The following is a 17038-nucleotide window of genomic DNA, read 5'->3' as shown; positions in this document are numbered from 1 at the left end:
GTGGTCCCCTCTCAGCCCCACAGACTAGCCCAGGTCATCATGGGAGGGGGTGGAGGGCCCCAAAGGGCTCCCCCAGCAGCTTGTCCAGCAGCCCTCAGAGTTGGAGTCGCTCTTCTGGGCTCCCCAGCAGTATCAAAAGGCAAACAGAGTATGGGATGGCATTCCATGAAGGAGAGGGAACAAAACACAGCATGTAGTCAGCGGATCACGAGGAGGGCAGGAGCCTGGAGGATGTGAAGGGAAAGTAAAGGCAATGGTATGGGCATTCAATGCCAGGATCAGGGCTCCAGACATGTGGGCAGCAGAAACCACTGGGAGTTTCTGAGCAGAGAAGCTGGCGTTTGTAGGGACCAATTTGACAAAAGATATCTTATGTTCTAATGGAGCAGGACTCGGGGAGAAAAGGACAGATTTGGTGGCCAATATCTGAAATATCCTGATGGGGTGCTATGTTATAACTCGAGTGGACAAGTTATTTCTTTCTCTAGTCCAGTTTCCTCCTCTGTAAAAAGAAGGGGGTCAGATGTTCTCCAGGGACCAGCTCTAAATCTGTGGCATTCTGGACAACTTGAGAAGGTAGCATTAATCCCTCCGTGCTTAGACTGGTTCAGGGAGAAAGGCGCGAGACTCTTGGAGCCAGGAGACCTGGATTCACTGGCCACGGGCCTCAGTGTTCCCATGTATAAAATGGGAATGTGCTCCTTGTCAGGAAGAATGGAAGAGAGTCCAGCTGGAGTGACTGACAAGGACTCCTGATTTCCTGGTCAAGGGTATTGGGCATGGAAGCCACATTCCATATAACTAGGATCACGGGAGAGCTGGCTAATATTGGCTTCTGATTTCTTCATGTTCTGGGTCTGGATGTCTCCGGGCCTCCATCTTTGTAACCTAGTCCTTCCAGGTTGTTTGTAAGCTCAGGCTGAAGACAGGAAGGTGGTTCTTTTTCAATCTCTGCCCCGAGGTGCACATGGTAGCCTCTTTGAGAAACTGGGTTGAATTGGTCTACAGAAGTGGTGTGGCTGAGCAGTTTATGACTAGGAGTTTGTAAGTTATTTACTGTTAATACACATTGCTTTATGAATCATGTTGGGAGAGAAAAATCAGAGCAAAAGGGAAGAACTATCGGAGAGATTAAAAAACAGAAACAAGAAGTGAACCTAGCATGTGACGATGTACATTCGGTCTCCTTAGTTCTTTCTCTGGTTGCATTTTCTGTCCAAAGTCTATTGGGATTGCTTTGGATCATTGAACCACTTAAAAGAACCAAGCCTTTCATAGTTGATCATCACTAGGTCCTAGTGTTTGAATCTTTGCTTTGCTGTTTCCTCATCTGCCAAATGAGCAGACTGACGTCAAGGACTGTCCAGGTCGCTTTCAGCTTTAGATCTGTAGTCCTGTACCCTGTGAAGGGGCTTGAGAATCTTAGATTCTCAGAATTTCCATTTGTGTTGGAAAGCTAGACCAGACCCTCGTCTCACCTCCCTAACTAAAGGGGGAACAGCTTCCTTTGAAATCCAGCAAACATCCTGTCATCCAGGCCTCTCACGCCAGCCAGTCCATTTTTCTGCCTCGGTTTCTAACATGGCCAGAGTTGAGGCTTGCAGAGCCCCACACCAAGGCTCAGAGCTGGAAGGCACTTTTTCCAAGTCCTGTCCTTCTACCACTCCTGACCAAGTGGCCAGTCAGCTCACTGACTGAACCCCCCAGTGAAATTAATAAAAAATAAATTTTAAAAAATGATTAAAAAAATAAAAAAAAAAGAAACCCTCCAGTGAGGGAGCCCCCAACCTCCAGCCTCCCAAGAAGGCCCATTACACTAGAACAGCTCAGTTAAGAATTATGTTGAGCTGCAATTTCCCTCCTTATAACTTCCCCCACATTTTCTAGTTCTGCCCTCTGGGGCTAAGCTGAACAAAGTTAATCTTTCTTTCATGTGACAGCCCTTGAGATACCTGAAGATAGCAATCATGTGCCCCCTTAAACCTTCTCTTCTCCAGCTGAAATTCCCTGAGGACCTTCAGAACCCAATCCCATGGCCTAGTCTTCCATCCCTCCCCAGCCTGCTGCCCTTCTCTGCATCCATCTAGCATTTCTTTTCATTATTGGTCTAGCCTGCTGAGTACCAAGCAGCATTCAGATTTCCTATTTCTGTTTGTTTTTTGGTGAGGCAATCAGGCTTAAGTGACCTGCCAGGATCTCACTGATAGTATATGTCAAATGTCTGAGACAGGATTTGAATTCAGGTCCTCCTAACTCCAGAGCCAACATTCTATCTACTGCGCTACTTATTCAAGTTTCTTTTTTTGGTTTGGTTTGGTTTGGTTTGGTTTGCTGAGGCAATTGGGGTTAAATGACTTGCCCAGAGTCACACAGCTAGGAAATGTTTTATTACAGTTTTAAAACTTGGTTTGACTGTCCCCTGTATCAACTCAATGAGAGTGTTCTTTCGGTATGGTTATCTGCATTTTATAGTTGGGTATAGTGACTTGTCCAAGGTCACTAAGCTGGAACTTGTCACAGGTGGGATAGAATACTAATTTTTCCTGACAAAGTCAGACTTGAATCCAGTGATGCTTGAGACCTAAATGCATTTTGTCTTCTTCCCCATCAAACTTGTATAAAATCCAAATAAGGTAGAAGAAAATTAAGATGATTTTTCACTGGAGAGTTGGGCTTTTATTTATTTTTTCTTTTCAAAGGAACCTTATTTGGGGACTGAGATATCTAAGTTATTTTTTAGTCTGTATGTTCCAGAACTTGGGGAAATTTAGGCTGAAGAAGAGAAGACTTGGAGAGGAGCATAATGATTATCTTCTAGTATCTGAAGAAGTTTCTTATATGGAGACAATATGGTGCAGGGGAGAGAGAGTTAGTCTAAAGGCCTGAATTCAAATATCAACTCTACTCCTCACCACCTACATGATCTTTGGCAAATAGTTTCACTTCTCCGAGTCTCAGTTCCCTCAGCTAAATGGAAAGGGAGGAGTGCCTAGATGAGCTCTAAGGTCCTTTCCACCTCCAAGTCTATGATCCTACCTAACAACAGCAGGTATAAATTATTCAAGTTGTTTGAAAAAAACAATAATAAAACCAGGTAATACATTTTCAAATTTTAGGTATAATTCAAAGTAAAAAGAAAAAGAGGGGGAGAAAAAGAATGGAGAGAGGAAAGAAGAAAGAAAGAGAGAGAGAGAGAAGGAGGGAGATCAGAAAGAAAATGAAAGGAAAGAGAAAATGGAGAAAGAAAACAGAAAAGGAAGAAAAGAGAAAAAAGAAGAAAGGAAGGGAAGGAGGAAAGAAGGATAATAGAAGGAAGAAGGAAGGAATAGAAAAGAAGGAAGGAGAACTGCTTGGCTTGTGAGGTTCCATTCCAACTTCTGAATCTTTGACTAGGTTTCTGCTTGGCCCCCATGGAAATAATTGGCCCCAGTAGGTGGATGTTTTGGAAGTGATCAAAGAAAGCAGATTTAGGTACATATCAGAAAGATTTTCCAACAGTGAAAGCACTGCACAAGCAAGATAGGTAGCTTTGGCAGAGATAATGAAAGTTCACATAGAAGTCTGAGGCACTTGCCAGGGATTTCCCAGGGAGGATTTTTTTTTTTTTTTGGTCCAGACCACTGAGAGATCCCAGAATTCCAATTCTTTCAGTCAAGTTCCATGAACAAACTCTTGTCCTGTACCAGGTTCTGTGTGACTTGCTAGGGATGGGGAACCAATATGTGAAGTAGTTCCTGCCTTCAAGGAACTTAGCTTCTGTGGAAGGAGACTTGTTGGATGCAATATAAGATAAGTAAATACCAGCTAGTTTGAGGAGCACACACTGTGCTTGGAATGAGAGAAGAAGAATCTTTGAATCTCAAGCAATCTATGAGAGGTAGAGTGTCCCTGAGGGCTGGGAAGGCTTTGTTCATTCGCCAAACAATAATTATGTACTTACTGTGTGCAGAAGCTTGTTCCAGGTATTGTAGGATATAGGAAAAATTGTGTACAGCCCCTTTGTTTTATAGATGAGGAAACTGAGGCCCAAAGAGATTAAGCTACTGCTTGAGGTCACACAGTTCAGAAGTAGCAAAGCCAGAATTCGAACCTGAGACATGGACCCTTGATTTGGAGCTGGAAGGAATCCTGCAGGTCACCTGCAGGTCACCCTTTCTAACATCCTCACTTCACCAATGAGGAGATTAGTAGTGAAGGGACTTGGCTAAAGTCACACAGATAGTGGCAGAGTTGAGATTCGAACCCGGGTCCTCCGACTCCAAATTGACCCCTTCCAAGCCAATATGCATTTATAAGCACCCACTGTGTGCCAGGCACCAGAACACAAAGACAATAAACCAGCTAATACCTACCCTTGATGAGGGCATCAAATGCCCTTTCCACTCTGCTCCCTCTCTGTCTGCCTGGGCTTCAGGGAAATGTAGAACCCAGCCATGAAAAGTCAGCTTGATTGGGAGGGGGGAGCGTCGAAGAATCAGAGGGTCCCAGGTAGCAAGCTTGCCCAGGTAAAGAGGCAGAGAGCGGGCACCCCCAGCTGGGGCCACCCTTGCCAGCTCCTTGACCCCCTTCCCTCTTCTCCCCTGCTCCCCATGCCGGTCCCCCACCCCTGACCTGCAGAGGCTGTACAGCATGGATTTGCGCAGCGCCCACCAGGTGAAGGGGAAGGAGAAACTGTGCTTCTCCCTGACCCGCCAGTTTGGCGGCAGTGGGGCCGGCGGCGGTGGTGGCGGCGGCGGCGCCCCCGACGGGGTGGGTAGGGCGGGCCCAGCACAGCTGGAGAAGAGCAGCAGCGGCGTACCCACCCTGCCCTTCCCGCTCAGGAAGCAGAGCAAGGCCCAGAAGTACCTGCGGCTGTCCCGAAAGAAGTTTCTTCCCCGCCTGGAGGGCCGTGGCCAGCTTAGAGAGGCCTTCCTGGAGGAGCCCGCTGCCCAAGAGGCCACACAGGACCCCGGCGAGTGGGACGAGGCCACGGCCACCACCACTCCTGATGAGCAGCACCCTGGCAAAGAGGGTAAGCCCTGCCCCGTTTTACCCCCAGGGAAACTGAGGCCCAGGGCTTTACCTAGTTACTGCAGGTGTCGGAGGTAGGACTTGGTCCAAGTATTCCCAGGCATCATACTGCACCCAAAAAGTCAGGGAACCTCTAGTCCTATAGGTGAGAGAAGGGGAGGATCATAGAGGCAGGACCTGATTCAATCTTGGGCCATTTCTGCCCCCTGTGCCACCCTGCCAGTCGTGGGAAAGAAGATGGCAGGCTTGCTCTCCATCTGGAGCACAGAGGAGCAGAGATGAGCCTTGAGGTGCCCTCTTTTGGCCGGGCAGTGCCCAGAGCTGGGCCACCGAGACGTGGCAACCATTTATTTGTGGAAGAGTTGGAGGCGCTGGTTAGCCTTGGGAGAGAAGCCATGAGAGCAGCCTGGCTGGACAAGATGGCCCCTGAGATCTCTTCCAGAACTGACTTTATTCCATGTCATATGGCCGTAAGTTAGGAAATGAATGTGAGAATCAGGAAGACCTGGCTTCAGGCCCTGCTGCTGACCCTTTGGGGTCTGTGTGACTTAATTCCCGGTGATCCCAGGCATTTCTCTAAGACTACAGTCTTAGTGGGACAGCAGGTGCAGATCAGCATTGGTGAAGGGAATTTCCCCACCAGAAGTTCTTGATGAAATCCAAAAACAATCGTGAACAAAATTGGGGATTAGAGTTTTTTCGATGTACAGCAAGGATGGTGGACTTGCCACTTAGTTGACCCTGATCTCCTTCCCTGCCAGTGCACTGATCAGCTCCATTATCTCCTTTGTCTGGAAGCACCCACAGTCCCATCTTTGTTTCCAAGCCCTTCCCTATCCATTCGGTCTTTTTGTTCCTCCCCCAAACACCCTTTGGTATCAGAGATTTATATCCTCCTTTTTCAGAGGAGGAAACTAAGTGGAAGGGAATGGCTCCCAGTCTTAGTGGGCCCAGCTCCAGCTGCCCCTCAAGTTTCAGCTTCTCTCTGCCCAATCCCCATCCTTTATTCTCATTCAGAGGTCAATATATGGGGGGTACTAGAGCTCCATAAGTGAATCCACCCCCAAACCCCATCAAGCAAGTAGCACAACCCCACAGAACAATATTACTCTGAGACAAGCAGCTTGGGGGATGATCTCTCCCCTTTCCCAGCCCAGCTACCAAATCAAATCTCTCTGCAGCTGACATTTGGGGTCCTGGGGCACGAACCACGGATTCAGAGTCAGGGCCCCCAATTGCTGAGCTTTAAGACTTCAGTCAAGTCCCCCAAGCTCTACGGGGCTCGGTTTTCTGATGTGCAGGATGAAGTGAGGAAGGGGGTTCTGGGGCTGTACCTTTGCTCCCCTCCTTTCCCTGCCATGCCATTGGTCCAATGAAGCTCTCCCCCATCTGTCTCTGTCTCTCCTCCATGGCTGTGGTAGGTGGTGACCTGACTGAAGGGGGCCCTCCCTGGATCCCCACGCACCCCCCTTCCGAAGTGACGGTGACTGATATCACAGCCAACTCCATCACCGTCACCTTTCGGGAAGCACAGGCCGCCGAAGGCTTCTTCCGGGACCGGAGCGGGCAGCTCTGAACTTCTCCATTCTGACCCCCCCCCTTAAATGTTTTTCTGTGGCTTTGGGGCTCAGGCCAGAGGAGGTGTGGGAGGAGGGCAATAATTTTATTTTAAAAGACAAACTCCTAAAAAACCAAGAGAGAGCTGAAGAGAAATGCTCTCCGTTCTCCAGTCCACCCTCAGTCCTGGGACAATGATGTTTACAGAAGTTTGCTGAGGGTGCGGGTGGGATGGAATGGGAAGAACTTTGGGGATTTTTGTCTATTTCTCAGATGGTCACTAGCCTTGACCTTGAGCTGAACGGCTCAGGTCAGGGAAGCCCAAGCAGGAAAGTGGAGGTTGGGAGAAGACCCAGGACCTGTGGGTGTCAAAAGGCCTTCCCCATCCCGCCATCCTGGGTTGATTTGCCAGGAGAGTTTATTGCAGTTTATCTAAGCTTTGAGCTTAGGTTTTCCCAGAGACCTTTGGGCCAGGGTGGGCGACAAGGGGAGCTGGTACCTGGGAGGAAAAAGTGGGAATTTCCCACTCAGCAGTGCAGGTGAGATACCCCCCCCAAAAAAAAAAAAAACCTTTCCCTCAAAGCCCCTCCTTCCCTGCCCAGGTGCAAAGAGCTCAGTGTGAATGGGCATTTATCCACTTCCACTCCAGAAGGCGAGGATTCTTCCAGTGTTTATGCTGTAAAGAAGGGGCTTTTATTTAAAAAAAAATCTGTGATCCACATCCATGGGAGAACCCCTAGTATGGAAATTCCCTCCTTTGGATCAGATTGGCACCTCCTCGGAAACTGATAAGCATTTAGTCTGGGAAAGCCGCCAAGGGCGCTGAAACACGGACCGTCCTGCCCGGCTAGCATGTGGCCGAGGCCAGACCTGAACCCGTCTTCCTTATTTTAAGGCCAGATCTTCAGCCATGCTGCCTTTTGTAGTTATGTGCTCCCCACTCCCAGCACACTCATACACACACACACACACACACACACACACACACCACACGAAGGCACTTTTCCTCATGGTAGGCAGAGAAGTGACTCTATTTTCCCCAGTTTTATAGATGGGACATTGAGACCCCAAAGAAGGAAATACAGTGATTTAACTGTCAGAGCCAAAACTTTGAGTCTGGGTGTGGCTTTGGAGTTAGGAGCCCTGGGTTCAAATCTCCCCTCCTAAGCTTCGCCTTGCCTGGCCTTAGACACAATAGATGCCCTTAGACTCTCATTTCTTCCTCTATAAGGCTTGGTGGAGTCTCAGTGGGGGCTCTTGGGGGCCTGGAGCCCTGCCTCCAAATCCAGTGAGATTTTCCCCCTTTCCCAGTTGTTTTGAACTTTCCACATCAGAATTGTTAGAGAGAACCAGGAAGTGGACAGAAACACAACCTCCTTTCATGGGGTTGGTGGGGAGGGCCGAGATAACAAAGGTGGGAAGAAGGTTAAGGAGGATTGGGGGCAGGGGGAGGCGACTGGAGGAACAGAGCCCGCTAGTGAAAGCCGGGGGAATGGGAGCTCCCACAATCCCAAATCTCTCCTTCAGATTTTTGGGGTCCTCAGGATCAGGGAGAATCCAAGACCCCCCCTCCAAGGGGGGCCCCCAAAGCCTGCGGGGTCCACCCCACCCCCAGCCCTGTAAGCACACACCTGTGTACACACCACACCCTGCAGAGTGGCTGGACTGGGCATGAAGCCAGGCTCCTCTGGGCTGGGAGGCGGCACCTGCCAGGCCTGCTTGTCCCCCGTGGGGCCTCCAGGTGAATAATTCATTCTCCCTTTGGGCCCATATTCTGAGAGAAGAGGGAGGGGAAAACGGCTTTTTAAATCCCAAGCTCTAGATGCAAGAAATTTTTCTGTCTGCTTAGTGTCTGGGGCCCAAACTTTGGGAAAACACAATTGAGCCCATTTTACAGATGAGGCAACCCAGGTCCAGAGATGGTTATAGATTTGCCTGTCTATAGGAGAGAGTTGGAGGTTGCTTTTGGGGGGGGGAAGCAATAGACAGATACTCACCTCCCCCACACACATATCATCTCATTTTAAGGAAACCCATCATTGTTGACAGTGTGAAAGGATGAAAAGACATGGGTCTCAGTTTCCTCATCTCTAAAATGGGAGCATTGGACTAGAGACCCCTTCTAACTAAATCTGTGACCTCATAGCTCAGGCACAGTTCCCTTAATTGTTAACCCCTCCTCCTCCCATCCCTATTTGGAGAAACTTGAGACCTTGAGAAGATGATTATTTTAGGTTTGAACCCCCCACTCCAAAACAACAGCAGCAGATTTGATTTACTTAAACACACACCAGCAAAGGGGGGGGAGGTAGAGAATCCTTCCCCTCTGACCCTGCTTCCTTGCATTCTGACTTTCCAAAACAAACATATTTTCAGAAAAGCATCCAGTCCATTCTCTACCCCTGCTACCACCCACAAACACTCCCCTTTCATCTTTTTTTTTTTGGGGGGGGATCAGGGAAGCCTACAACTGCTGCCTCTAAGGACTCAGTTTACCTCCTTCCAGTTCCAGGGCATTTTATCAAAACCTTTGCCTTCAACTGTTACAAGAGCAGTTCATATGCTTCCCATAATCACCTCCTCTACCCTTGGAAGGTGAGCCGTTCCCACAAGAGAGAAGGAAGGCGTTGGTTGACTGGAAACCTTGAGAAGATGAATGACATGGCTTATTTTAGGTCTGGCTCCCCGTCCCGAGATAATAGCAAAGGATTTGTTTTACTTATACATGCATTCACACAGATACACGGGATTTGCATGTAACTGTTGAGGGGTAGGAGAAAATAGGGAGCAATTCTAGCTTCAAATCTCTGTGACATTTAATAAGTCTCTTGCCTTCCTCTGGACTGCAATTTTCCCCATCTATAAATGAAAAGTTTGGACATCTTGACTTTCTGTCAGCTTTAGACTAGATATTAGAAAAGGGTTACCCCAGATTCCCCTCTGTCATCCCCCTTTCTGAGCGAAAGGGGAAGCCAGTCAGTTCTAGTCCCTTCCTCTCTTCCCCACTGGCAGCAGCCCCGTCCCCTCCTCTCCTATTAGCCAGGGTAACCTGTTCTCAGCTCAGCTCAGCCCCAGCAGATAGGAGCTTGGGGTTAGGACAGGAGTTACAGGTAGGGCAGCCAGTGGCCTTCCCATTTCCATCCAAGCCTGCTGTTTTCCCATGTCTTGGTGGGGTCACCCCTGTGTGGGCTTGCGCTGAGAAACAGGGAGGCTTATAACAAGTCTTTCCCCTGGGCCAGACCCCTTCAGCCCAGCTGAGGCAGGAAGATGGGAGGGGATGTCCCATCAACCAGCTTCAGTGATGGAATGGCTAGCACGGACACTCCCAGAAGTAGATGGGATGGTAAGGATGAATATCTAAGCCAGATTGTTAAGGTGACTTGTGGGAGTGTGGGAGGGCACAGACAAGGCAGGTTTGGGGAAATGGTTTTAGGGATAATGAGGGCCTAGAGAGTGGGAAAGCACCTCACTGCATTGGGATCAGGGATGGGAGTGTGAGGTAGAAGGAGCTGACAACTCTCTCTAACCCCCGTTCTCCTTGTCCCCTTTCCCAGCTCTCCCCACATCTCTTGGGGTCTCTCTCCTGGTTTGGCACAAGGCTTGACCAGTCCCAAGCCCCAGTGGAAGGCAGAGTTAGTTCTAAGCCCAGTAGGGCGGTCCAGAGGCAACTGCCAAATGTGCCAAATGAATAAGAAGGCCGGAGCCTGGGGTCTGAGTAGGACAAAGGAAAATAGCTGCCCGAAATCTTTGGCTTCTCTCTCCTACACACACACATGCACACATACACACACGTATACACATCAGCACAAATCACACATTCATACCCCCTCCTGACTGCTGCAATGCCCTTTTCTTTAGGGCTCCAGATAGAGGCTCAAAGAGGTGACTGCCTCGACTTCCTTTCTGCTCTATAGGCCCTTTCAAAGAGATGATTGTAAAATTAAACTATATATATATATGGGAGGGGGGTGACTGCCTTGATATCTGCAATAAACAAGCCTCTGGATTAGCACTTTAAGGTCAAATCCTCCCCCCCACCCATGCCAGCCCCTCCCAAGGGGCAAGGGGGTAAGAGTTTGCCCCCCTTCCCAGAGGCTGGGGGCTTTGCTCATGGTCTCATGGCTGGTCTGAGAAAATCAGCAGCCTAAAGGCCCACATCATTCCAGCTGGGCAGAAGCAACTCGAAGTGGATTTGGAGCCGGCTCTTGTCACTTTTGAGTGCATGAGCGTGAGCAAACCACTGGTTTTCAGTTTCCTCCTTTGTGAAATCTGGTTCTTGAGGGTCCTCCCTGTGACTCACTCCCATGGATAGCAGAAGGCTCTTGGCAAGCATCCCAAGTCCCCAGACTGCCCCCCCATCACCCTCCGCCCCTGGGGAGGAAGAAATCTCTGGGTTCCATTAGGGATTCCACCTGGGCCTGACCCAGGAAGGGGAGAGGGATGACAGGGTTTAGAGGTCAAGCTGAGGGTCAGCTCCTAGCTGGAGAGGGTGGGTATCAAGGGGCCTGGCCCAGGCTGTGTCCTCCTCACCCGCCCCACTCTGATCCCACTCCAGGCATTCCATCAAAGCTCCTGGCAGAACAGGCAGAGTTAGGGGCACTCCCTCACATGTCTGGGGCCTGTCGACTTAGCCCAGGGGCCCCCAACTCCAGTGTGAGCAGCACAGAGCTGGCCTTTCTCCTGCCGCCTCCTCCCCTGCCACACTTACTTTTGAATGTTTTAATCCAGCTCTGGTACTTAGCTTTTTTCTTGTTAAAGTCAAAGGGACAAGGAGCAAACGTGTCTATCCCCAGGTGGCAGGGCCCCATCCCAGCCTGCTTTGGGGTGTTACTCTTAATAATATTTCTAACAGTGGCCAATTTCCTCCCCTCTTGCTCCAGGGATGGACAAGGGGGGGTTTTTTCCTTTGGGCAAGTTGAGGATGGATGGAGCACCTCCCCTCAGTTGCCCCCAGTCCCCAATCTCAGCCTGGGAAAGCTTTCTTTGCACAGAATGAGCTTATAGCTTTGTACAGACAAATGAATGTATTGGGGAGGGGAGGGAGGGGAGGGAGGGGGTCGAGGGTCAGGGGTCAGGGACAAGGTCACTCCAGGTACACGTGCCTGCTGCAGGTGAGGGAGGGCCGGCCAGGAGCTGGTCAGACTGGGGTGGGAGGGCAGGGCAGGGAGGGTTTCAGGTGGAGACAGAATGTGGTTTTATTTTTGTACTGATATCAGTAAGAGATTGTACCGCATCTATTTATTTAGATGATTTATCTGGTATATATGGCAAAAAAAAATTATTGAAGAGAATATTAAAGATGATTTGGAGGAAAAAATAGTGTTTCATCTCATTTCCTTCATTGATCTTCCAAGCAACCTCAGAAAGTTTCATTCATCACCTGGGTTCCCCTATTACCTGTATGTGACCTTGAGTAAGTGACTTCCCTAATATGGTGGTCGGTTCAAACTTGTTGGACTTGACCTCCAGGAAAACAGCCCTTCCAGGTCCAAAGTGGTGATTCCAGCTTACCTGTCTACCTCAAGGTCTACAAGACTCCTTCAGCTTTTAGACAAGATCCTCTGAGGTCCATCTGTCTTGCTCAGGATCAGAAAGGGAACAGCACTCCACTAGAATCCAGGACTTTTGATGTCAAGTTCAGAGATCTTTTCATTCAATCTAGCAACAAGCATTTATTAAGCACTTACTGTATACCAAGCTCTGAGGACACAATGGAAAATAAAAAATCAGTCCCTATCCTTAAGTATTTTACATGAGGTAGGGATCTCAGACATTTCAATGTAATTCTGGGCAAGACACTTACCTCTGTGCCTCAGTTTCCTCATTTGTAAAATGAAGGGGTCAGGTTAAATCTCTAAATCTGTGACCTCAATGGAGTAGATGTAGGGATGAAGACTACCTTGTAATTTCATTTGTCCTTTGGGAGCTCCCAAGTGGACTCAGGCCCTCCACTAGTACAGGGTAGGTACCTTCTTGGTAACTTTTAGAATTGGAGTTTCTTCCAGTCACACAACAAGGATGTATCACAGGTTGAATTTGAACCCAAACCTTCTCGGTTTTGACCCCTCCTTGTATGAAACTATGCTACTCACAGAGTAAGTGGACAGAATTTTAGAGGGTATAATCTTTGCAACTGGAGGAGGGGAGAGACCCAGAAAGACCTGCAGCTTTCCCTGTTCAGAGTCTACCTCATACCAACCTTGAGGTAAATGCCAGCCTTGATAAAGAAGCCTCCAAGATCAAGAACATGGTCTCCGTGCTAAGAGAAGACAGAACAAAATCAGAAAAGATCATTCTTCCCACTAGAGCCTGGGAAGGTTCCCTGGGACCCAGGGAAGGGAAGGCCCCAGGAATCTCCTGGGCCCAGTCTCTTCTCTAGCTTACCAGGCTATTCATTTCAAAGCCACTGCCAAGGCAGCCTTCCTGCCTCCACTAGACCCTTCTTCTCATCCAGATCTCTCTGAAATCAGAGAAACAGGGTAAGGGACTGGCTTGTTAGGAAGGGAGCTGCATGTTGAGGGTAGAGAGTACAGATATGAAACATTACATATAATAAAATATTTTTCTATGTATTTTTGTAGAATAGTCTTTATCTCGCTTTTTAAAAATAATTTTTTTTTTGTTATAAGAGATATCCCTCCAGGTGGATTAGAGGTGTATGCAGAGAAAATATAAGTGATATAAAAACTAGGTATCAATAAAGAATTTTTTTATAAGTTTTTATTTTTAAATATTTTTGTATTTTAATTAAATTTTTATTTAAAAAAAGAAGTGGCTTACATTTCCCTCTTTCATAATTATCTCTTTTTTTGGAGGGGCAAGGCAGTTTAGGGTTAAGTGTTAAGTATTAAATGTCTGAGGTTGGATTTGAATTCAGGTCCTCTTGATTCCATGGCTAGTGCTCTTTCCATGTACCCTCTAGTTACCCTATATTGTTATCTTTTTTAAGAGATAGCTCTAGAGGAAATGTAGATGATCCAAAAATGAGATACAAATAAAATATTTTTTTAAAGGAAAAGGACTGGAGACTGAATGCAAATTAACACATGCTATATTCACTCCCCCTCCTTTTTCTTTCTTTTTTTTTTTTTTCTCTTGTGGTTTTTCCCTTTTGTTCTGATTTTTCTCTCCCAACATGATTCATAAAGAAATGTGTATTTTAAAAAAAATAATGTTCCAAAGCAATCCCCAATAGACTTTGGACAGAAAATGCCATCTGCATCCAGAAAAAGAACTATGGAGATTGAATGTAGATCAGCACATGCTAGGTTCATTTCTTTTTTCTGTTTTTTTTTTTTTTTCCTTTCCCATGGTTTTTCCCTTTTGTTCTGATTTTTCTCTCCTAACATGATTCATAAAACAATGTGTATTAAAAATAAATAAGCAAATTTTTTAAAATTAATGTGTACATGTATAACCAGAAAAAAATAAAACAATTTTTTTTAAAAAAAGGACTTAAGATTGGAGAAATTCAGTAGGTATTTAAGTACCTAGTGTGTGCCAGGTGCTGTGCTAAAAGCTGAGCATACAGAAAAAGGCAAAACAGCTCCTGTTTTCAAAGACTTCACAGACTCGGGAGGAGAAAACAGAAACAGCTAGGTACAAACAAGTTATTACAGGATAAATAGGAAGTAATTAGCAGAGGGAAGAAAGTACAAGAGATAAGAGGGGCTGGGAAAGGCTTCCTGCAGAACATGAGATTTTAGTTAGGACTCAAAGGAAGCCAGTAAGAGGGATGAAGGAGAGGATGAGGAGGGATGACTTTCCCAGCATGGGAGATAGCCAGAGAAAATGAAAGATGGAAGGTTTTGTTTGGAACAGGAACACCCTGAAGGGTTATATCACTGGATTGAAGAGGATATGTCAGGGAGGAAGGTGTAAAGGGACTCTGTGGCCTCATGGCCTTTTTCTGACACTACTGACTGTATGACCCTGAACAAGTCACTGACATCCCATTCCAGCAGAATCTCTAAGATTCTAAGTCACAGAACAGGTGCATTGATTGAGGGATTTTCATCACTAAGACATCCCTATCAAAGAAGTCACAGATCTGGTCCAAAAAGGGGAGGCAGAGGAGGAGGGGGTGAGAGTAGAGGGGCAAGATCAGAGCAGGGGAGAGGGAGCATTGCATTTTGAAACAGAAAACCTGAGTTTACATCAAGCTAGGAACTGCCACTCACTTCCTGTGTAACCCTGAACAAATCACTTCCTTGGGTCTCAATTTACTTTTCTGTAAAATAAGTAGGGTTTGGTTAGATGATCTCTAAGGTCCCTTAAGTCTCAGGAACCTATGGTGGCTTCTTAGACTGAGTAAGAATGTTCAGTGGGTGGGCCAGTAAATAGGGAAGGAATGGGAATCGTAGATCCCATGTTTCAAAGACTGGCATATTTATAAAGTACCTACTGGGTGCAGAGCATTGTGTTGGAGTCAGGGAAGGGGGAAGAAATATAATAACCATCTGGATAAGATAAGAGCCTTACAAATCCAGAGGATTCCAATGCAGAGGTGATCATCAGCGACAAGACAGCCCTGACTGATGAATTCAACCCTTTTGGAGCAGCATACCCCATTAGGTCGGAAACAGAGAGCAGGAAGGATACTTAGAAGAGAGACAAATACAGACAGAGACAGTGACAGAGAGGGGGAGAGAGAGAAGAGGCAGAGAGACAGAGACGCAGAGACACAGGGAGAGAAAGAGAGAAGAGAGACAGAGAAAAGGAGAGAGCCAGAAACAGAGACAGAGAGAGGAGACAGAAAGATAGACGAGAGAGACAGAGATAGAGAGAAAGACATACACATAGAGACAAAGACAGAGAGAGAGAGAGAGAGAGAGAGAGAGAGAGAGAGAGAGAGAGAGAGAGACAGAGAGAGAGAGACAGAGAGACAGACAGACAGAGAGAAACAGAGAGAGAGAGACAGAGAGAGACAGAGAGAGAGAGAGAGAGAGAGAGAGAGAGAGAGAGAGAGAGAGAGAGAGAGAGAGAGAGAGAGAGAGAGAGAGAAGGGGAGAAGAGGTGGGGGAGAGAGAGTGTGTTCATTTTGCAAAGCTAAAAACTGAGGCCTTACAAAAAAGAAGTGAAAGGTTACTATTCCTGAGGAGTGTGAGAGCTGGTGACATTTAAACCTGACTGAACACATTGCCTTTCCGGAAATTAGCAAGATACTTGACTTAGAAAGGTCACTCATTTAGTAAACATTTGTTAGATTGGCGTGACTAGAACCTGGAAGTTGATCAAGTCCAATTGGTGCATTTGACATTCATTCATTTAACAAGCATTTATTAAGCACTGACTGTGTACCAGAGAGTGTGATGGATGTGAGGGCTTTAAAACCGAAAGTGAATAGAATGTAACTTTCTGCTCTCAAAGAGCTGACATTTCTCAACTGATATGAGTTCTTTTTCTCTGCTATTTACCTCCAATTTGTTCTGTCTCTATCTAGTTTACACCTGGTTGTTTGCTCACTGTCTCCACTGGTAGCCGGTGAAACTTCTCAAAGGAAGGGAATTCTTTTGCCTTTCTTTGCAACTGCAGCACTTAGCCGGGTGCCTGGCAGGGAGCAGGCATCCTATAAATGTTTCTTGGCTGATTGCTGGGGGAAACAATGTAACCGAGGAACTATATAATGTATACAAAGTATAGAGAAGTTGGAGGCCCCAGTCAGATCTGGGCTTTCCCTCCTTGTTAGCAGAGACCGAGCAGACCAAACAGCCCCGAGGGAGTTCAGAAAGGGGGGGGTGGCCTGTAAGTTTCTCTGCTAGGTCAATGCCAAGGGCTCCCATCAAAGCCAGTGTGGAGGCCTTCCTAGCCGGGCCTCCCACAGAGCCAGCAGATGGCCTGTTTAACCTAAACCATGCTTCCTTTTTGACAGATTTCACATAAATATTATTGTTATACATTCACGATTTTTTCTTTCTCTTTCTTTTTAAACAATCTGGCAACACACCAGCCTGCTGATTCCTCATTTTGTGATTCCCTTCCCAAATAGGAGGAGGGCCTTCTGACTGGGAGGCAGTGGGGAGGGACAGAAAGAACTTTGGCCCTACATGAGGGATGTCACATCTAGGAGGGGCCTAGTCCTAAAGACCCTCCAAGCTCTAACATTTTGCTCAGCTCTGAGACTATCTGCCTGGATACCCTTACCTCTCTAGGTTTTTATGACCCTGTTCTCTCCTGCTTCTCCTCTCTGTCTAACTACTCCTTTGTTCCTTTCTTGAATTTGGAATCTAGAAGACCTGAGTTCAAATCTTGCCCCCAACACCTACTGGCTGTGTGACCTGGACAAGTCCCTTAACTCCTCTCTGCCTCAGTTTCCCTATCTGTAAAATAAAGCTAACAGCAGTAGCTATTCTCCCTTCCCTTCTGTTGTTGTGAGGTTAAAATGAGATAAGATTTATAAAACACTTTGCAGACCATAGACTTGCTTTATATGAAGACTAGCTAATAAAATGAGCTATTACCACATTATGTT

The 17038-nt window shown here is 47.0% G+C and overlaps 1 protein-coding gene across 1 annotated transcript in view; it reads left to right on the top strand.

Moving 5' to 3' along the window:
- Positions 1-11884, top strand: part of CBX7 (chromobox 7) — a 31541-nt gene extending 19657 nt beyond the window's left edge. The window contains exons 5-6 of the mRNA XM_074271759.1: positions 4618-5011; positions 6432-11884. Coding sequence (XP_074127860.1) covers positions 4618-5011; positions 6432-6586 — 549 coding nt within the window. The 3' untranslated portion in view covers positions 6587-11884. The remainder of the gene's footprint in view (positions 1-4617; positions 5012-6431) is intronic.
- The last annotated feature ends 5154 nt before the right edge of the window (positions 11885-17038 follow it).

Source organism: Sminthopsis crassicaudata, chromosome 5, assembly GCF_048593235.1.
Source record: "Sminthopsis crassicaudata isolate SCR6 chromosome 5, ASM4859323v1, whole genome shotgun sequence".
Taxonomy (NCBI): Eukaryota; Metazoa; Chordata; class Mammalia; order Dasyuromorphia; family Dasyuridae; genus Sminthopsis; species Sminthopsis crassicaudata.
Note: the sequence above shows the minus strand (reverse complement) of the source record. Positions and strands in the feature narration are given on the sequence as shown.